This window comes from Mustelus asterias, chromosome 7 (assembly GCF_964213995.1).
Source record: "Mustelus asterias chromosome 7, sMusAst1.hap1.1, whole genome shotgun sequence".
NCBI lineage: Eukaryota > Metazoa > Chordata > Chondrichthyes > Carcharhiniformes > Triakidae > Mustelus > Mustelus asterias.
The window spans coordinates 55,625,254-55,647,908 of record NC_135807.1 but is presented as its reverse complement, the minus strand read 5'-3'; the positions used below and the strand labels follow the sequence as shown (position 1 = coordinate 55,647,908).

At 44.2% G+C, this 22,655-nt stretch overlaps 1 protein-coding gene across 1 annotated transcript in view; it reads right to left on the bottom strand.

Moving 5' to 3' along the window:
- Positions 1-22,655, bottom strand: part of colec12 (collectin sub-family member 12) — a 191,252-nt gene that overhangs the window by 11,265 nt on the left and 157,332 nt on the right. The window contains exons 5-7 of the mRNA XM_078216080.1: positions 16,839-17,885; positions 14,900-15,355; positions 7,115-7,251 (exon numbers count right to left, since the gene is read on the bottom strand). Coding sequence (XP_078072206.1) covers positions 7,115-7,251; positions 14,900-15,355; positions 16,839-17,885 — 1,640 coding nt within the window. The remainder of the gene's footprint in view (positions 1-7,114; positions 7,252-14,899; positions 15,356-16,838; positions 17,886-22,655) is intronic.

Genomic DNA, 22,655 nt, shown 5'->3' with positions numbered 1-22,655 from the left:
TCTCACAGGAGCTGGTGGTTTGTGGATGCTGGGTCAGAATGGAGCCTGGAAACCTCTTGCTTTCACTATGTGTGGGGCTGAGTAATTGTTTCTGTAAAACATTTTCAGATGCAGTAATATAACATTTATAAAGAATCTGTTGGAGATTAAATAAGTCACTAAAGAGGATTCTAAGCCAACTGTCAATCCAAATTGATTTATATTTGAGAAAAGTTGCCATTCATGATTTTCATACCAAATTCTTTGTTTTTTAAGAGTTTGTCTCATGATTATGAGACGGCAATGGGCTTGATGTTACTCCTTTTGGATCAGTTTTGTGAGAACCTGTCTCACTTTGCAGAATATTTCAGTTAAGAAGGACTGGAACATCTAAAGCGGAAGTTAACATGCTTACTTTGCAGGACTGCTGATTTTCCGGTCACTCTTTTGTGAATGGTTATGAACACCCTAGCACAGATTTTCCCGAGCTAAGACTGAGTGTGTTATGTTGAGTAGACTTCACTGACCAATTACCACCTGAAGTACTCTTGATCACCCCACTTAAATATCTTTGGGTGACTGCTTGTGAATTTACAACTGGTGGAAGGAGGATAGGAAGAGCTTGGCCTCAATACTTCAGCACCTTAAAAAGGTGGACAGTCCGGTATTACATTTAAAAAAAAATTCTGTTACACTGCGCATACCAATAAAGGTTTGTTATTCAACTTTATAAATGTCCAAAGATGTGTGGGTTAGGTTGATTGGCCATGTTAAATTGCCCTTAGTGTCAGGGGGACTAGCTCGGGTAAATGCATGAGGTTATGGGGATAAGGCCTGGGTGGGATTGTGGTCAGTGCAGACACGATGGGCCAAATGGCCTCCTTCTGCACTGTAGGATTCTATGATTCTAGCTGCAATCCATTAGTCATCCTGCCTTACTTTTTAACCCTTTGAGGCTGTTACACCTCAGTGCCTCTTGAGTAGAATGCTTCTTCACATTCAACATTACGAATTTGCCACGTATGGAAAATACATTGTATTTAAAACACTGCATTTAATATGAATATAGCTGACTATATTTTCATGGACACTCTGCGGCTATCTTTATTTCTCATGGCAATGTAATGCATGGCAAAATCTGCAGGGATCTGATGTGATGAGTTCTTGCCTGATTCAGGGACATGTCCTAACCCTTATTACTGAAGTGGTGATAAAGAAAAGGAAACTCAAGTCTTCTGTTAGCAAAGAGATATCGTAACATTGGAGAGGATTCAGGAGAAACGCACAACAATACTTGTGGGATTTAGAGCCCTTGTTATGAAGAAAGATTCAGAGCTCCGATAGAACTCCAGTTGGAGTTTTTTACAAAACTCTTAGATGATGGATAATGTAATGAGAGCTAATTAGTCAATTTGGATTCTGACTACATAATTAGAGAAGAAAATAAAGGACAAGTTTGGGATGATAAAATGTGACTCAGATCTTTAGAACCTAATTCCTAATAACATTTGTTTCTTGCACAACCTACATGATTTTCTCTAGTTTCCTTCATGGTAGATCATTGCAAATGTTTAGCATTTTCAATGGTGACATCCATAACATTTTAAACTCACTCTTCATTTTCCTGTTCTTTGATTCTATTTACCTGGCACATTTTGACTTAATAATTTGGGTTTACTTCATCTGTGCTTCACATTTAAGTACTTGTATATAAAATCCCTTTCACCACTTTATCATAAACCACAATGATTAAGCTGTTTGGTTCTTCACGATAGTCATAAGGTTCAGTTTCGCTGCTTGTCTTCATCTTTCTGATACAAGTACATATTGGTGAAAATGTTTAATTTCATTATTCATATGTTTAAGAAGTAAAACTGGATATTAAATGTAGATAAATAGAAAGATCTAATTGCGGAACTGGCAAACAACTTGAAAGTAAGTGTAATTCCCACAAAACTGGGGTAACTGTGGTTCAATTGAGTTTTATTGTGTTGCTGAAATGGGGCAAAAGTCACACCTAGGATTATAATGGCTATTTTGGATCTACCTGGAGGAGCCAGTTTGTCTTAAGACTTCCCAGAAAAAAAACTTTGAAGCTGGAGAGTAAACTGAGAAGTCTCAGTTATTCATGTAGATCAAAGAAGCTAAAATCAACTTGTAGACATTGCATTTCTTGATGAAACTAGCAAATCCAGTAGAAGGGCTGTTATCTCCATTAGAGGTATATATATCATTCATGTGGGTCCCAGAATCAAAGGGTTATTTTGAAGGGAAAAGACAACATGCTGCTATAGAGAGAGGCAGACTGGAAGTAGCTTCAATATATGCAGAGAAAGAAAAACCAGCCAGGAGCTGCAAAAGGATAGTCAAACCCATGTTTGTGCTGGGGTGTCCACAATTGTAAAATGCTTCAAGAGAGTTAGATTGGTTGAATGCTCAAGGTAGGATTCCAAAGAATTTCATATCTGAGAAAATTGAGGGGAGTCAAAGTGAATGCCTAAGAGCTGAGGCATACTTTGGTTTGGTCCCAGGAAAAGTGACAGAACCCTCAATATCCCGGGACGTATAAGGGAAATCTTTTGGAATTGAAAACAGAACGGCAAGTAATCTTTTAAGATTTTTGGCTTTAATGAATATGGGTTTATGAAACATGATGTTAAATTAGTACTTGCTTTGCTTAATTCTTGTACAGTAAAAGTTTTTGTTAAAAACCAAATTTTGCGCCATGATTACTTTCAGATAATAACTAGGAATTGTATTTTTTTAAGTTAATTGCCTCCTTCAAGATCATAATTTTTGCGGTGTGATGACTGAAACTGCCATGTTCTAAATGTAGCTCAACCAGTGCATTCTGGAGCCTGATCATAACTGCTGTAAAGTTGCATTTCAGTGTTGTATTAATCCTAGAGTTCGGTGTTATAATTGTTTTGCCTGGACAATGAAAAAGGCAAGGCTACTTCAATTCCAAAATGAAGGCTGGGATTTTCCCAGCCTGCTGCGTTGCTCAAGTAGCACAGCGGGCCGGGAGACATCAGCGTGGGGCCTCTGGCAGGACTTGCGACCGGCGTCTGGCCGATCACGAGTCTCCCAGGCCTCTTTTTCTGGCGTAAATCAGCTCCGCGTCGGAAATCGGCAGAGATCGGGGCTGGGGGAGGGAGGGGGGTGGCTCGGGGCTGGCCCGGTAGGGGGGTCTGGTGGGCAGCAATCAGAAGGGGAAAGGCCAGCGATCGAGAGGCAATGTGGGGGGCCAGTGCGCATGCGCCGATCTCCGCACTGACAAGTCACCATATGTGCAGTGGCCCACTCAGCGCGCTGATTCTGACCTCTCGGATGGGATGAGGCCTGGCTCCTCCCACTTTCCAGCATGAATCACTCCGAGGCACTCTGTATTGCTCACATTGTCGAAGATTCGTTCAGGTAAGTACGCCCAAAAAACAGGCGGGAAATTCTCCCGCACCAGATTCAGCACTTAGAACTTCATTAATTATGCACAAGCGTGTTCCTCTCCGAGTAACCTGGTGGCTGGCAGCTGATTTGCCCACCCCGCTGTCAGCTGATGGATTTGAAAATCCCAGCGCCTATTTAAACATCAGTCCAACACACTCATCTCACTCTCTCCAGCCCACCTGTCTTCACCAGATCGTGCAGAATGTCAGCAATCCAGACGGAAAAGGCTAGCAGCCTCAAGAAGAAGTCTGCACCTCGATTCAACCATCGTTCCCCCATGGGTGCCAGGCACCCATGCCCCACCTCAGTCATAGAATCATACAAAGCCTACAGTGCAGAAGGGGGCCATTCAGCCCATCGAGTCTGCACCGACAGCAATCCCACCCAGGCCCTATCCTCGTCATCCCATGTAATTACCCTGCTACTCCTTCTAACCTACCATCCCAGGACACTAAGGGGCAATTTAGTATGGCCAGTGCACCTAACCTGCACATCTTTTGGACTGTGGGAGAAAACCGGGGCACCCGAAGGAAACCCACACAGACATGGGGAGAACGTGCAAACGCCACACAGACAGTGCTGACTCAAGTCGGGAATCGAACCCAGATCCCTGGAGCTGTGAGGCAGCAGTGCTAACCACTGTGCCGCCTACTTGGACCTCTGAAGCCTTCATGCATTCTCTTCCTGTAAACATTGTGGTATCCCTTTGCCCCTCTTGTTTGTGAGCTCTTCATGCAGCCTTGTGGGGTCTTGCTTCCCTCTCCTTGGTCTTCCCTCTGCCTTCTATTGTTCGCCATCCTCGTCCACCTCTTTGCCCCTCTGCCTGAAATTGTGAGCCCTTCCCTCCCACTCCAGCCTTGCACAGCCTTCCTTCCACTTTGCCTCCCCGCTTGTCCTCAAGGCCATCCTGCTGCCCACCCCCTCGTCATCTCCCAACCTAGCCTCAGTTGAACCAGATAGTCGCTGGTGTGTGTGGCACCAGGGAGGAAAGTAGACCCATGTACTCCCCAACCTCAGGCACAGTACTGATCGAACACAGTGACACAGGAGGGTCCACAGCTCCAACAACACAGTGCTGTCCATGAAAACCGGCTCAGTGTGGAGATGTAGGCAGGAACCGGTCCCTCCCGGCAGAGTGGTGAACAGCGCATCAGGACCAGCGCAGCGCTATTGCAGAAAGTTGTTGCACTCACCTTGAAGTCTCTGACGAACTTAGGAACATCTTGTGCATGGCAGTTATTAGCAATTGAGTTTGATGCTGACATGATTTCCCCCCGGCATGACACAAGATTGAAAGGCCTGACAGGATGCCGGCAGGCAACTGTTTTAATGAGCGTTCATGAGATGCAAATGGAATCTGTGCCACCTACCAGTGGGAGTTGACATTAACCTGCCATTGGGAGAATTACAACATGATTTTACTCCGGCAGGTTTTTTGGCTCCCACTAGATTCTCTGCTCTTGCCCACCAGCCATAGGCTGGTTGGGAGAATTCTGCCCAGTAAATCTGAAAAGGACAAAAGGGACACTGACTCCTCTACTAAACCTCAAGATTCCGGATCTGGGAAAATCCAACACCCAAGAGAAGAAGTGAGAGATATGTCAGATGACATCCTGAAAGCTGCTAGACCCTGTAATACTGCTGTGTGGAACTGAACCCAGGCAGACTATCATTTTACCATTTAGCAAGTAGCAGCAGAAAGAACTCTGTCCAGGTAAATTGCCTGGCCCTCCTCTACACAACAGGATCACTTGAAATCCTGTAGCTCTGCCTTCAAGATGAATTGATCTCTGTGTGCCTTCCCCCATCAGGGAAGTACTCACCTCTGGAAAGACAGATCTTCCTGCAACAATCTGCCTGGTACCCTCTGAAGGAATATGCCATTGAACATTTGATTCTGGACTCATATGAAGACATAACTCTTATTTTTATTGTGGTCTGGTTCTCTACCCCTTTCTTTCCCTTATTCCTCTTTTATTATGGGGCGGCACAGTGGTTAACACTGCTGCCTCATAGCGCCAGGGTTCAATTCCCAGTTTGGGACACTGTGTGGAGTTTGCACATTCTCCCCGTGTCTGCGTGGGTTTCCTCTGGGTGCTCCTGTTTCCTCCCACAGTCCAACGATGTGCAGGTTAGGTGGATTGGCCATGCTAAATTGCCCCTTAGTGTTAGGGGGACTAGCTAGGGTAACTGCATGGGGTTGTGGGAATGGAGCCTGGATGGGATTGTGATCGGTGCAGACTCGATGGGCTGAATGGCCTCCTTCCGCACTGTAAAATTCTATGATATACGAATGTGAAAGGGGGCAGACATTATTTTATCTTATCTTGAGTCTGCAATGAGATTATTCATTGAGGATCGGATCACTCTAAACTACAAGTTGGGGAGAAATACAGCACTACTTATAAAGATGGAAATTTAAAAACAAACAAAACACCTACATATGTGTAGTGGGCGGCACAGTGGTTAGCACTGCTGCCTCACAGTGCCAGGGACCCGGATTCAATTCTGGCCTCAGGTCACTGTCTGTGTGGAGTTTGCACATTCTCCCAGTGTCTGTATGGGTTTTTTCCAGGTCCTCTGGTTTCCTCCTACAGTCCAAAGATGTGTAGTTTAGGTTGATTGGCCATGCCGAATTGACCCTAGTGTTAGGGGGATTAGCAGGGTAAATATGTGGGGTTACGGGACTAGGGATTGTGGTCGGTGCAGACTCAATGGGCCAAATGGCCTCCTTCTGTACTATAGGGATTCTATGATTCTAAATCAGGGCTGTTTAAAGTAATCCCCCTTTTGTCCTTAACAGTTCTTTCTACAGGCAGTTAATGTGGTTGGAATCTGAGGGAATGGGGCCCGATCATCCCTAACCCCCTCATTTAGTACATTACAATACCGACTACACTTTAAACGTACTTCATCGGTTGTAAAGCCATTTGAGACGTTGGGTAGTTGTGAAATGCAATGTATAAATGTAAAGAATTTCTTCACAGCATGAGGCAAGCAGCAGCTGGAGCTATACATGTCCACCCCATGGCCCTGCTACTGACCTGCAAACTCTGGTGAGCTAAATACTGGAAGGCCATAGCAAGCGCAGTACCATTCTAACCACGAGGATTATGTCCCACCGTTTCAGGCTCAATTAAAATACCGATCATATGTATTAAGACATGATTAGGAATGGGATTGAGGAATGTGAAGTTTGATCTGGAGACTGAAGCAATGTAACAGCTTCTGAACTGCTGAACCTCGTTAATGTCACCAGGAAATGAATAAATAAATTACAATGCTAGATTAATGAGATCTTATGAAAGTTTGCTCAAATAACATTTGGTAGCCAGGGAGAAACATAGCCTTATAGCATAACACTTGCTCGAAGATTAAGTGTGTGAGGTAGAATCCATGTGAGAGGCTTATAAACGAATTGGCTTGATGGTTGAATAACTTTTTCTCAGTCCACGTTTTCTTAAGTTCCAATGCTACATTATAAAATTGAACAGCTTTCAAAAAAAATAACAGATCTATGTGGCACCATTTCAACCTGATTTGTAAAGGTTGAAGAAAATGATTGCAAACCAAATGTGCCTTAACCGTTAGACCTCCTGCTTTTGATATTTCTGAAGCAAGGAAAGAGATTTTCTAAATTGGAATAAAATAATACTGAGATATTCTAAATTTGGATTTCTTTTAGTACCTGTTCTTCTCGGTTATTAATTATAATCATGCTGGATGACATGTTTTTGCACAGATTTTTTCCTCCTTCAAATTCGACAAGATCAACAGAGAAATAGTAACACTTATCCTTAAAAATCTTCCAGTTAGGTGGACAACCTTAAAAGAAAGATAAGGAAATTACTGAAGACATATTTAAGTAGTACAGGAAAATATAAATACATTTTTAATATGATTTTTATTCAATGCGCATCAAGGCAAAAAAGGTTTAGTTTGGAGAATGGAAAATATTCCAGTTCAGGCACCCAGTACCAGTACCAATTTCCAATGTCAGGCTTTGCACAGTAACTGGAGAGTAAAACTCTTTCCACTCTGTCCAAAAATAGTTAAATCCAGCAGTTCACCAGCTCATGGGTAGAAAAGCTAAAAAAAAACAGAGGCGTATCCCAACTGCATTTGTGTAATGTTTGTTCCATTTTCCACAGAGAGTCCCCAAAATTATTTCACATCAGATCCTTACGGAGAGCTGACTCAGGGGATGTTCACCCTATGTTATCATCTTTGTAGAGACTGATAACTTTGAAAAAGAAATGTAAACTTCCAGTGGGTAGTTGAAAGGATGACACGACAAGGTTTCACATTTTAAGACTTTTACTGTAACAAGCAAACTAAAAGCAACATTGACTAAACATTATTTCTTAGCAATGCATATTTTAACAATTTTCCCCCCCTTAACTTTTACTCCAGCTAATCACATGCTATGGGTATACCACAGCTGAAAATCACTGGGGTTCAGTGAATTGTTTAACTATCCACCAATATTCACAACTGCATATGGCAGGACTGCAGAGCTTGGACCTGACCCTCTGGCTGTTCTTTTGCCGAGCTACATTACTTGCTGCTTTATGCTGTTTTAATATGAAACTAGAGTTCAGTGCAAACACTAATTTTCCACTCTTCTCTTCTGGATCCTTTCTCTGTCCAGAAGCCAACCCAGAACTGGAGAAAAACCCAGCTGTGACGTACCAGATTCAATAAGCATCACCTGATCCCAATTCACTCTGAAGCAAACCAGGTTTACTTTTAAAGGGACCCACAATTATAATATTGTCAATTGCTACCAATACTGTCTTGTCTTGGACAGGTGCATCGACAGCAGGCAGGTTGGTGAGGATAATGTCATGTATGTTTTTCCTCTTGTTGGTTCTCTGACCACCTGCTGCAGACCTAGTGCAGCAGCTATATCCTTTAGGGCACAGCCAACCTGGTCTCTACTGGTTCTACCTTGGTGATCGACATTGAGGTCCCCAAACTAGAGTTTGTTCTGTGCCCTTGCAACCCTTTGGAGGAGTACTGATTCATCAGCTAAGGGCTGGGTTGTGGGTGGGTGGCTGCAGGGTTGGTGGTGCTATTCTGCAGGAGGTTTCCTTGCCCCTGTTTGACCTGATGCCATGAGACCTCATGATCTCCTGAATCAATGTTGGGACTCCTAGGGCACTTCCTCCCAACTGTATACCACTGTGCTGCCACTCCTGCTGGGTCTCTTCTGCCTGTAGGACAGGACATACTGTGAGATATTATTCCATGAATATGACTATGTCAGACTGTTGCTTGACTGGTTTGTGAGACAACTTTCCAAATTTTGGCACAAGTCCTCTGATGGAGCTTCTACAAATACATAAAGGGCAAAAGAGTAACGAGGGAGAGAGTAGGGCCTTTTAAGGATCAACAAGGTCATCTATGTGCAGATCCACAAGAGATGGGTGTGATCCTAAATGAATATTTCTCATCAGTATTTACTGTTGAGAAAAGCATGGATGTTAGGGAATTTGGGGAAATAAATAGTGATATCTTGAGACGTGTACATATTACAGAGAAAAAGGTGCTGGAAGTCTTAAAGCGCATCAAGGTAGATAAATCCCCCGGACCTGATGAAGTGTATCCCAGGACATTGTGGGAGGCTATGGAGGAAATTGCGGGTCCCCTAGCAGAGATATTTGAAGCATCGATAGTCACAGGTGAGGTGCCTGAAGACTTGAGGGTGGTAAATGTTGTGCCTTTGTTTAAAAAGGGCTGCAGGGAAAAGCCTGGAAACTACAGGCCAGTGAGCCTCACATCTGTGGTGGGTAAGTTGTTGGAAAGTGTTTGAGAGACAAGATCTACAGGCATTTAGAGACGCAAGGACTGATTAGGGACAGTCAGCATGGCTTTGTGAGTGGAAAATCATGTCTCACAAATTTAAGTTTTTTGAAGGGGTAACCAAGAAGGTAGATGAGGGCAGTTCAGTTGATGTTGTCCACATGGACTTTAGCAAGGCCTTTGACAAGGGATCACATGGTAGGTTGTTGCATAAGGTTAAATCTCCCAGGATCCAGGGTGAGGTAACTAAATGGATACAAAATTAGCTTCTTGACAGAAGCCAGAGGGTGGTTGTAGAGGGTTGTTTTTCAAATTGGAGGCTGTGACCAGTGGTGTGCCTCAGGGATCAGTGCTGGGTCCACTGCTATTTGTCATTTATATTAATGATTTGGATGAGAATATTGGAGGCATGGTCAGTAAGTTTGCAGATGACACCAAGATTGGTGGCATAGTGGACAGTGAAGAAAGTTATCTTGGATTGCAACGGGATCTTGATCAATTGGCCAGTTGGCTGACGAATGGCAGATGGAGTTTAATTTAGATAAATGCGAGGTGATGCATTTTGATACATTGAACCAGGCAGGACTTATTCAGTTAATGGTAGGGCGTTGGGGAGAGTTACAGAACAAAGAAACCTAGGGGTACAAGTTCATAGCTCCTTGAAAGTTGAGGCACAGGTGGAGAGAGTGGTGAAGAAGGCATTCAGCATGCTTGGTTTCATTGGTCAAAACATTGAATACAGGAGTTGGGATGTCTTGTTGAAGTTGTACCAGACATTGGTAAGGTCACACTTGGAATACTGTGTATAGTTCTGGTCACACTATTATAGAAAGGATATTATTAAACTAGAAAGAGTGCAGAAAAGATTTATTAGGATGCTACCGGGACTTGATGGTTTGAGTTATAAGGAGAGGCTGGATAGACTGGGACTTTTTTCTCTGGAGCGTAGAAGGCTGAGGGGTGATCTTATAGAGGTCTATAAAATAATGAGGGGCATAGATCAGCTAGATAGTCAATATCTTTTCCCAAAGATAGGGGAGTCTAAAACTAGAGGACATAGGTTTAAGGTGAGAGGGGAGAAATACAAAAGTGTCCAGAGAGGCATTTTTTTCACACACAAGGTGGTGAGTGTCTGGAACAAGTTGCCAGAGGTAGTAGTAGAGGCGGGTACAATTTTGTCTTTTAAAAAGCATTTAGACAGTTACTTGGGTAAGATGGGTATAGAGGGATATGGGCCAAATGCGGGCAATTGGGACTAGCTTCGGGGTTTAAAAATAGGGGGGGCATGGACAAGTTGGGCCGAAGGGCCTGTTTCCATGCTGTAAACCTCTGTGACTCTATGACTCGATATGAGTAAGATGGACGTTTCAGGGTCAACAGGGCTGAGTTTGCCATTTTTTTTCCAGTGCCAACATCGATGCCAGGTGGTCCATCTGGAAACATTCCTTATTGACTTTTGATAAGGCTATTTTAAAGGGCAGATTTCCTTCCTAAAGGGCATTAGTGAACCAGATGGGTCTTTACAACAATCCACAATGGTTTCACAGTCACAATTTGACTTTTCATGATAGACTTTTATTGAATGAATTAAAATTCCACCACCTGGATTCTTAGAATCTTAGAAACCCTACAGCACAGAAAGAGGCCATTCGGCCCATTGAGTCTGCACCGACCACAGTCCCACCCAGGCCCTACTCCCATATCCCTAGATATTTACCCACTAATCTCTCTAACCTACGCATCCCAGGACACTAAGGGCAATTTTTTTTTTAGCATGGCCAATCAACCTAACCTGCCCATCTTTGGACTGTGGGAGGAAACTGGAGGACCCGGAGGAAACCCACGCAGACACGAGGAGAATGTGCAAACTCCACACAGACAGTGACCCAAGCCGGGAACCGAACCCAGGTCCCTGGAGCTGTGAAGCAGCAGTGCTAACCACTGTGCTACCGTGCCGCCCATTCAAACCCTGGTCCCCAGAACATTATTCTGGATCTCTGGATCATTAGAATAGCGACAATTACAACTGCCTCCCATGCAGCATGTTTCCTACATATTCTCACAAGCCCCTCCATGCCCCTTAGATAACCCCATGCCCTCTTCATGCCCATAACCCTTCAACTCCATACCCACCAACCTCACCCCATATCGCTTCTTCTCTCCAAGCCCATTCACCAGGATCCATTATGTACCGATCGCGAGCCTTATTATAATATTGGGAAGTCATTGAACTATCAAAATAAACAAAGTAATTCAAAAACCACTTAGAAAAACGTAATCTTTTCCAGTTGTCATAAAACGTCCAAGATAAATAAACTCTCAGTCCCCTTGACAGCTGTGTCAACAACATGTGATGAGCTGAATTCATTACTGGGGCCTAGAACATTCAATGATATTCCAATACATAATTGTTTAACAACGTCTCCAGATCCGAATACATTAAAGTCTTTAAAGTAGAACAGATAGCAAACTATTTCATTGCTTCAAAGGCTCAACAGATGGCTGGGTTGTCAATTAAATAATTCATCTATCTGTTCATCTATTTCAAAAAGTTCAAAAGATGGTTAGAATCTCAGTCAAAGTAATAATTAAATCACAGGGAAAATTGACACTAAAATCTGAGTCTTGATACTGTTGAACAACAATGCGTCTGAACACTTTCACAATGCTGGTGAATTTAATGGTCACTTCCCTTTCTTAAACAAAGCCCTGTTATTTATCATTGTATTAAAATCACATTTAACTTGTGCACCACTACATTACAAAATATGAAGTTGTCAACACCTTTTCAACTAACCTGTCAAAAATGTTCACAACTGCTGACTAGGGTTCCCAATGGCACATGACTCCACATTGCTTACCAAAATAAGTCCAATTCCATGGAACTAGCAGGGGCCTAAAATTCCCATCCTGTGATGGAGTGGACAAGGGCAGAATTTCTGCATGTTGGTTTGCCACCCACATCCTCCTTCAACACCCTAAAAAAAATCCCAAACAATGGGATTGGGGGCAGATATCCTGAAACCAGGTTCTGAACACCATTTCCAAATCCCCAGACTCTATTTTGGCACTGACAGAAATCTGATCCATTGCCTACAAGGAGGTACTTTGTACTGCATGGACTGAATTATATGAGATACTAGATTTCTGTCAAATCCCCCAACTCTAGCCGCTGATGGGCCTGGCTGCCCTGTAGCCATTTAACATCCAATTGGTCTTTAATAGACTACAGCTGGGATTCCCTGCCCTCAGGGACAGGAACTCCATCCTCAGTGAGCTGCTGGCCAACCAGAGGCCAGCTGCTTCCCAGTATGTCGGGATTCAGGCATGTGGCATTAGATTGGGATTTGTGTCAGTGTTTGTGGTGCCAAGCTAGGAGGTCCCGATGAAGGAAATGGAGGGCTGAGGCTTGTAAAATCAATGGGGAAAGGGTAGCCTGGTGGGTGCGGATTGGAGGGGGGGGGGTAGGTAGAGTCTTGGTGGGGGGGCCCTCCAGTGTACCATAAAAGGGGGTGACCTCACCCTTGCCCACAACCAGCCCACACAGGAAAAACCAAAACCACAGGGCTTGCTGCATGGTGTGGTTCTCTGCTGCCTCTGGTTAAATTCTGAAGGCAGAGGGATGAGTCCTTGAATGGGAATTAATTACCCAAGGGCCTGTGTTGAACCACTGGTCACCCAACACCACCCCTGTCACTGGTATGGTTATGGTAGAGCAGGGGCAGGCAGGTAGGCAGTGGGTAGGCCGCCTGCTGGATTTAATGACCCATCTCGCCTACACACCCCCGAGTGGGGCAAGGTAAAATGCAGTACGATATTGGGAAACACAAAAGTCTGCCTCTGGAGATTCCTAAAATGTCTGCTTTGAGACCTCTGAAATATGTCAAAACCCAGCTGACCCCAAAATGCCTGAATATAGGAAAGTAATCAGAGTTTATGGCATTTTTTTCCAAACTAAATCTGAGTTCACTGATGTAATTTATTAATGCTGTGTTGAATTCTATTTACAGACCAACAGCAAAATTAAAAGAAGCCAAAGTTACATTCCCCCCACCTGACCAGTAATAAAACCAAGTTGGCAGAGAATGGGACACATTAATTTTGTTGTTAGGCAAGGAAATTAAGATTTACAAAACCAAGTGCTAAGTGATCTAGCGGAATGCCACACCAAGCCATAACTGTTGAATGGTCTAGTATTATGTTCCAACAACAACAACTTGTATTATTATAGTGCCTTTGATTTGGGTGGCACATTGCACAGTGGTTAGCACTGCTGCCTCACAGCGCCAGGGAACCAGGTTCAATTGTTTAAAGCACGGATAGATGGATTCCTGATCGTTAAGGGAATTAGGGGTTATAGGGATCAGGCGGGTAAGTGGAACTGATCCACTTCAGATCAGCCATGATCTTATTGAATGGCGGGGCAGGCTCGAGGGGCTAGATGGCCTACTCCTGCTCCTATTTCTTATGTTCTTATGTTCAATTCCTGGCTTGGGTCACTGTCTGTGCAGAGTCTGCACGTTTTCCCTGCGTCCACCTGTGTTTCCTCCGGGTGCTCCAGTTTCCTCCCACAGTGCGAAAGGTGTGCTGGTTAGGTGCATTGGCCATGCTAAATTCTCCCTCAGTGCACCCGAACAGGCGCTGGCGTGTGGCGACTAGGGGATTTTCACAGTAACTTCACTGCAGTGTTAATGTAAGCCTACTTGTGGCACAAATAAATAAAAATAAAATAAAAATATGTCACAAAATGTCCCAATGTACTTCATTTCAAATATCAAGCAAAATTTATTTGATATGGCATTGAGCCACATTGGGTTACATTAGGGTGCATGATCCTGTCTTAAAGGAGGAAAGGAAAGCAGAGCAGGACGGAGAGTATTAGTACCATAGAATCCCTACAGTGCAGAAGGAGGCTGTTCAGCTCATCGAGTCTGCACCGACAACAATCCCACCCAGGCCCTATCCCTGTAACCCCACATATTTACTCTGTTTGTCCCCCTGACACTGAGGGCAATTTAGCATGGCCAATCCACCTAACCCACACACCTTGGGACTGTGGGAGGAAACCAGAGCACCCGAAGGAAACCCACGCAGACACGGAGAGAAAGTGCAAACTTCACACACTGAACCAAGGCTGGAATTGAACCCTGGTCCCTGGCGCTGTGAGGCAGCAGTGCTAACCACTGTGCCACCGTGTCGCCCCAGAGTTTTCTTTCCTTCATTCTTTCACGGGATGTGGGCATCACTGGCAATGCCAACATTTGCTGCCATCCCCATTTGCCCTTGAACTGACTGGTTTGCTCGGCCATTTCAAGGGGCAATTAAGAGTCAACTACACTACTCTGGATCTGGAGTCACATGCAGACCAGAAAATCTTAACGTAAAAAATGAACATAAAATGTCACAATTTTTTTTTGCCATGTCATTTCTTGTAACATTTTTGGAGCCAGGCAATCAGAGAAGTAGACTGGTAGATCTCATTGGTGGGTGGAAGGCTGGTGTTACCAGTAGACTGTTGCATGCTCTGCTTGATTAAAGGCAATTGAAGGGAGAAACACACAGGTCGTATAATAGATAGATGATTCACTAATGCCAGATTTTGTCAAGGAAAACGTTAAAATCTATCCCAGAGAGATTTCTATTCAAGCACATAATTAAAGATTTTTACCATTTGGTTTTGGAGGAACGCCTGAATCTTGGTTTATTAGTCCTCTGGGTCCTGGAGGACCTGGTGGACCAGGTGGGCCTTTTGGTCCTGGGGCACCTGTTGGTCCTACTGGGCCCGGGGCTCCTGCTGCTCCTGGTTGACCTTGTTCCCCTGGTACTCCTGGAATACCTACGTTGCCTTCTGATCCATTGGGCCCTGGCATTCCAATGCTCCCTTTTGCTCCTGGTGTGCCAGATCTTCCATTTGAACCCTTTTGTCCTTTCAAGCCAGTGAGGCCTCTATATCCTTGACTGCCCTTTTCTCCTTTAGTACCAGGTGGGCCTCGAGAACCTTTCGGACCCATTGGTCCAGGTCGTCCAACTTCTCCACGGTCACCTTTTTGTCCTTTTGCTCCCTTACCACCAGCTGGTCCTTGTATTCCTTTGTCACCTTTGGGACCTTTTGGCCCTGGAGGACCTGAATGTTTATTGAAGAAAAATAAAACATTTTAGTACAGGTTGTGAAGACAGAAGCTAACTTATTGAACGCACTTCCATTATTTCTGAGATACTGTAATTGTAGGCGCCCCTTTTGAAACTGAGCATGCAGGCCTGAGGCCTTCATGGATGTGGTGAGCTCAGTTAACACAATGCAACTACTTGGGTGTCACAAAATGCACCGGCAGCCTGTGGACGAACTGCAGATTTCATTGGTGCTGTGAAAAGTATCCACACTAGAGGATATCCTGCAGCATAGTTAGTGGCCCCGGCAAAAAAAAAAATTCTCTTCCAACTCTTTGCCAATTGTACTCAGGAAAACATCTGGCTGGACACCTGACCTGAATATGGTGCAGGGGGCAGTACAAGTACTTCTCCCTAGCCTATATTAAAGTAACTACTCCCTTCCTTCCCTCCAACGCTGCCATGTCTTCTCCACATCATTGACAGTGGTTCTTTTCTCCATTACTAGTGCACCTTGCTGTGTTGCCATCGCTCTTCTCGCCCATCGTTGTTACTCTCCCACTCCTTGCCACTTCAATCCTGCGATTGTCACTCCTAACCCCCCATTGCCACCAGCCCCCATCATGGCTCCATTCCCTATCACCTTTGCACCATTCTCCATCATTGCGGTTCTCCTAATTGCATTGCCATCATTCCCCCACTGTCACTCCTTCCAACATCATTGCTGTTCCTCGCTCCATCACAGTAGCTACTCCCATCCTTTGCAGTTACCTCTCCCCCACTATTCATATCACTCTCAGCCCAATCCCCAATCTCCCTACCCAACCCATGATTCCCAATCTGAACTCAATCCTTGACCTTGATCCCCAACCTAATTGCCGACCCAAGTCCCAAACCAACATACTTGAAAACCTATTGAAGTGAGGCTTATGAGCCAATATTGGTGAGCTTCGGGCATCATATTCAGATAGGGGAAAAACCCTGGGTCAATGACACACCCTAAATTTAGATTTGCGTAAATTTCTGGGCCTATATTTGATACAACCATTAAGAATGCTATGTCCCATCATGTCCTCTGCTTCACACTCGATAATTAAATACTTCAATCTTAGACTCTTATCCATTCAAGAGATCTATACATATTCTTCTTAATGCCTATATGAATAACCTATATGTATTGATCCCCTTTCTTGAAAGTTAATGATCCAGTTCTTTCTAAAATTAACGAGAATTAACTACTTTTTCTGGCGATCCGTGTGGGGGAAAAATTTTCAATGGTTCAAAAATAATCAGTTTGTGCTATTACATCATATAATTCTGTCAAGTACTAAAAGGCATACTAACATAAAACTTAAGAATATGGTCAAAAATTAAAAATTGGTTCCTTTCAAGTAAGTCCCCTTATATTTAAAATGAACGGTCTGAACTAGATTGCATTGACCAGGCTTAGTGTAAATTCCTTTCACTATAGTTTTGAACAATTCGCAGAAAATGGTTACCTTGAAGAATTGTGAAGTTTTGTATCAGCTGAGCATGCTTTGTGTCTACAAGTTTCATTTCTTCCATGATCATGGACAGGTTGCCCACCTCAGTATCCAGTCTGGCCTTTATTATACCTTGCTGTGCCTTGAGGAGAGAGCTGTCCGCACGGACATTGCCCATGTCGGTGGTCAGGATGGCTATTTGGTCTGCATGTTGACCCAATGTATTGGTACAAGTGGTTTTTATATCATTCAAATTGCTTGTCAGTGAGCGAAGATGTTGCACAGTCCAACTAATGTTCCCAATAATACTGCTAATGTCTCTCTCATTTATATCCATGCGCACTTCAAGTTGTTCAAAACTGGCAGATGTTCTGTTTTCATGAACTTTTTGATACTGCTGTAGATCCTTGAGACTCTCTTCATGAATGTTAGCCATGAAACTAATATTTGCCATCTGGTTACTGAGAGTGTTCAGCTGATTATTCATATCTTCCAAAGTGTCGCTATTCCCAATCACCATGATCGAGTTGTTTACTGCTTGTAACTGCAGGTATTGCAGCTTCTCTTTCAGCCAGTCTGTGTCCTTTCGTGCTTGAAGCACAGTCTGCTGGAGAGCCTGCCAATCGTTCCTTATCTTCTGGATAGACTGACTGGTACCGTCAACTGATCTTTGCAGTGCATTGAATAAATCCCTCTGCTGAACCTGTGTCTGATTTAACTGACTGAGACTCACAACAGTGTTGCTCTGAGACTTGGATTGTCTTTGCATGTCATTTTGCAGATTACCAGAGATTTGTTCCAGGTTGGTAATGTAACTACTGTACGTCAATAAAGTCTGGTTTATGTCTCTGATAGACCTGGAGTTGCTATCCAACAAGCTTTTCAGTGAGTTATGGTTGGTTGTCATCGATTGTTCAGTCTCTTGCAGCATGTCCAGTGAAACTTTGTTTTTGGAGGCTTTGTCTGCAATGTCACCAAGCTGGTTCTGAAGAAATTGGATATCTGTTTTGAACTTGGACAGTTCTGTAGAAGTACTTTGATCTTTCACACCACTCTGGTCATCTAGAAGACAGGGTAAATTTATGGGCAATGACTGAACAGATAATCACAGTAGAATTAAAGGCGAAACAGTTCTGAAGATGTGGTTAAAGTAATTTCTCCTCCTTATGTGATCTACAGCTTTAATCAGTTTAATCAGCATCGAATTTGTGGAATACGCCCGAGTGGGAATCACACCCAGATGGAGCCCATCACATTCACTACCTGGTTTGAAAAGTGGTAGCTGAAATTTAAGGCCACACAACGGTCTGAATCTTCTGCGAAGTGACAATCATTGTCAGAATGCCACTCCGCTCCTATTTTTATTTTACAGTGCTGGAGCTCCACATTGCTGACCCGGACTTCCGAAACAGCTTCTTCAGAAATCCGGAGTGGGCCAGATCTAAGAGTCCTTGTTCATAGAGCATGACAAGCATGGGAAACCGTAGCAACACGAGCTGTGTATTTTGGTAAGTCTTCATTCACCAACACACTAGAGGGCTTTGGGGACATTTAGATAGATAGTTTTTCAGTGCATTAGTGTGTGAGTGAGTAAGGTGGCAAAATGCCAGCGAGGGTGGGTGATGAGGATGGGTCTGGTGAGATTGGGTAGGGGGTGAGGGGGAGTTGGATGAACTGGGGGATGTCAGAGGCCAGGGGTCAACATTTTGGTTGGTTGCAGAAGTAGGAGGTTGAGAAAGTCGAGGGGAGTTGGAGGGTTTGGAAAGTTTGAAAGGGGGGAGGGTTATGTAAGTTTTAATCCTGCTAACATTTCCTGGCTAGCTATCCAGATAAGTGAGTCCGAATCCTCTGGTGCCACCCACTCTAACTCAGAAGGTTCTGCAGTGTTCGGGGCGTAGGGGATTTGACCAGCTAAAGTTGAGAGTTCCCGGGCAGTTCCTGTGAGCTCCGTGCATTGGGCCTTCCAAGGGGCTCAACCACATCTTCCAAGGTACCTCTGGGGTATGACCGACCATCCAGAGTCCAGAAGATCTGGGCCATTATTTTTCAAGACAGTGGGTCCTGATGGACACCGGAAAATAAGACAAGGAAAAATGAAGTAAAACCTGAAAATGGAGATACTCAGCACATCTAGCAGCATTGCTGGAGAGAGGAACAAAGTTAAAGTGTCAGGCCAATGACTGCTTTGCCCAGAAATAAACATGATGAATTTATTGTCTGCTGATCTGATATGAATTGAATTTAAGCAGTTTCAATCCAACTCCCAGCGGCTAAGATATAGATTAAAAAATCCTTCATTTATCATGAACTGACAGCATCACTTTGATAGCCCAAGGAAGGCCGGTGTAGCTGGAGGAAAATTGTGATTCAGTGAGGATATTCTCTTAGGGCTGTGGCATGTTCTTGGGGAAGAATAAAGGGAGTTGCACTTTGTATCAAGTTGACTTGGGAGCACTTAATACTGACAACAGAGGCAGGAGTTTTCAAACGGCAGGGTTTCTGAAGAGTGAGCATTCCTTATTGATACCAGCCATCCCACAGGCATTTCATACTCCAAGGAGAGGTAATTGGATGGAGACAGAACATTACCCAGGAAGTCCTGCCTCAGGGTGCTGCTGGTCAAACTGCTAGGCTGGTAGCTCTGGAGTCCCAGCAGCACCAGTAGCAGCAGTGGACAGGTCAGGTCTGGGATTACAAGCAATCCCAGATTCAAGATCCTGGAGTCCAGGATAAGATAAGTGTAGGTTGTCTCATGATGGGGTGGGGATGTGTGGCCCGGGGTAGTGGGAGAGAAGCGTGGTCTTCATGAAAAAGTCAGTGGGGAGAAGAAGGCACACCCATGGGGGCAGACTTTGTTGGGCAGGGGGGGTTCCAGTATAGAAAATAAGTTGTTGATGGAGACGCTCAATTGACACGGTGGCACAGTGGTTAGCATTGCTGCCTCACAGTGCCAGAGACCTGGGTTCGATTCCAGGCTTGGATGACTATCTGTGTGGAGTTTGCACGTTCTCCCTATGTCTGCATGAATTTCCTCCGGGTGCTCCAGTTTCCTCCCATACTCCAAAGATGGGCAGGTTGGATGGATTGGCCATGCTAAAGTTACCTCTGAGTGTCCAAAGATGTGTAGGTTCGGAGCATTATGGATTACAGGGATAGGGTGTGGGGTGGGCCTGGGTAGGATGCTCTTCAGGGAGTTGGTGCAGACTCAATGGGCCAAATGGCCTCCTTCTGCACTGTAGGGAGTCTTTGATCCTTTTCTGGCAAGATAACTTGCCATGCATCCCCCTCGACCCTGAACTCATCCTATCAGTTGAAATTGAAGCCAGGCAGGAAATAGCCCTCAAGTCATTTGCACATTTTGTACATTGCACATTATCGCTAAGCAAACAATTGCATAACTGTCATTAGGTAAAGATTCTTTAGTATCTCCTTGATATAGAATTTCCCCTCACGTCATTATTAAGAAGAATGTCATGTCAACGGCTTCACCAAGTGCAAGAGTTTCAGCAGCAAGAGTACTCTTTGCTATTATTCTTATTTTCGTCCCAAGCCAAGAGGCAACATTTCCCACTTTTCCCATAAGGAATATTATAAAAAGGCTTGCAAGAGAGGCAGCACTAAAATTTTTATATTTCTGGGGTCACCCAAAGATGGAAACTTCTGAAGACATTTCTCCCGAACAGGCGCCGGAGTGTGGCAACTAGGGGATTTTCACAGTAACTTCATTGCAGTGTTGATGCAAGCCGACTTGTGACACTAATAAATAAACTTAAAAGAATAAACTTTAACATCGTTAATTGCTTTAATGTTCTGTTTGCCTTTAAACTGTCCTCAACCTTAGTTCTAAGACATTAAAGCTTACATCTGGCCTTGTCTATTCAAGTGCCCAGCCAATTCAATTGTCCAACTAGACTCTGCAGCTGCTTCTGTCTCAGCTTTGGAAGTATCTGCATCTTTTTGGAGGCCCTGACATGATTGTCTGTGATAAGGTTAACACTTTCTAAGTAAGATTGCTGATGTAAAAGATCAGACCCATTCTGACTTATTTGCAAACCAACATATTTAAAGGTCCCAGAAGCCCAGCTGACTTTTTATCTTCAATTCTGTTCTAATCTTGTCAATTACATTTTTTTGAGCTCACTGGTATCACCCCATAAGAAGATGCCCAATAGTTCCCCGGCATGGTACCAATAAAACATAGCAGGATCTGCTTTTGGTTAATACAGCTGAACTTTAACACAAGTGACCTAACTGAAAAGCAGTAGACTCTGGAAGCATTGTTCAAATCATCGCCGCACTTATTTAACTTTCAAACTTTCCCTTCGACATCTGGCGCCTCCTTAGGAGGTTAGAGAAACACTTCCCTCTGGAGGTGATTTCTCTGCAGAAATGCAGCTTCTATGTCTATTGACATACATTCCCAAGAACACATTGCTAAAAGGGCCAAAACAATTTTTAAAATTACCTTTCCTGCTGTGGACGAGTCCACTCTGACCTTTTTAGAATACCTCCTAAGCATTCTTCAAAACCCCAGGGCACTAACCTAGCTCTGGCCTTATAAGTTTCATCCACTGGGACTCTTTCTGTGCAGATCCATCTCTGCAATAAAGCTGGCTGACTCCTCTCCAGTGCCACTGAATACCACACCAAACTCTCTCCGACGTTCTAAATCCCTGTTTAGCCTCCCATATGGTTTTATCTCTTAACATTTTATTTTGAAGTCCCAACTTTGATTTTATTCAAAATAAACAATTTGGAATGCAAGATATCACATGGCTGCCATCCTCATGACAAAGTCCCTCATGGTAGGCTAGTGAAAAAGGTTGGATCCCATGGGATAAAGGGGGAGGTGGCTAGATGGGTGGAGAACTGGCTTGGTCATAGAAGACAGAGGGTGGTAGTGGAAGGGTCTTTTTCCGGCTGGAGGCCGGTGACTAGTGGTGTACCGCAGGGCTCTGTATTGGGACCTCTGCTGTTTGTGATTTATATAAATGATCTGGAAGAAGGAGTAACTGGGGTGATCAGTAAGTTTGCAGACGACACAAAACTGGCAGGACTTGCAGACAGTGAGGAACATAGTCAGAGGCTACAGAAGGATATAGATAGGCTGGAAATTTGGGCAAGGAAATGGCAGATGGAGTTCAATCCTGATAAATGTGAAGTGATGCATTTTGGTGGGAATAATGTAGGGAGGAGCTACACGATAAATGGAAGAACCATAAAGGGTGTAGAGACGCAGAGGGACCTGGGTGTGCAAGTCCACAGATCTTTGAAGGTGACGTCACAGGTGGAGAAGGTGGTGAAGAAGGCATATGGCATGCTTGCCTTTATAGGACGGGGCATAGAGTATAAAAGTTGGGGTCTGATGTTGCAGATGTATAGAACGTTGGTTCGGCCGCATTTGGAATACTGCGTCCAGTTCTGGTCGCCACACTACCAGAAGGACGTGGAGGCTTTGGAGAGAGTACAGAGGAGGTTTACCAGGATGTTGCCTGATATGGAGGGGCTTGGTTATGAGGAGAGATTGGGGAAACTGGGGTTGTTCTCCTTGGAAAGACGGAGGATGAGGGGAGACTTAATAGAGGTGTATAAAATTATGAAAGGCATGGATAGGGTGAACGGTGGGAAGCTTTTCCCCGGGTCGGTGGTGACGTTCACGAGGGGTCATAGGTTCAAGGTGAAGGGGGGGAGGTTTAACACAGATATCAGAAGGACATATTTCACACAGAGGGTCGTGGGGGCCTGGAATGTGTTGCCGGGCAAGGTGGTGGAGGCGGACACACTGGGAACGTTTAAGACTTATCTAGACAGCTATATGAACAGAGTGGGAAT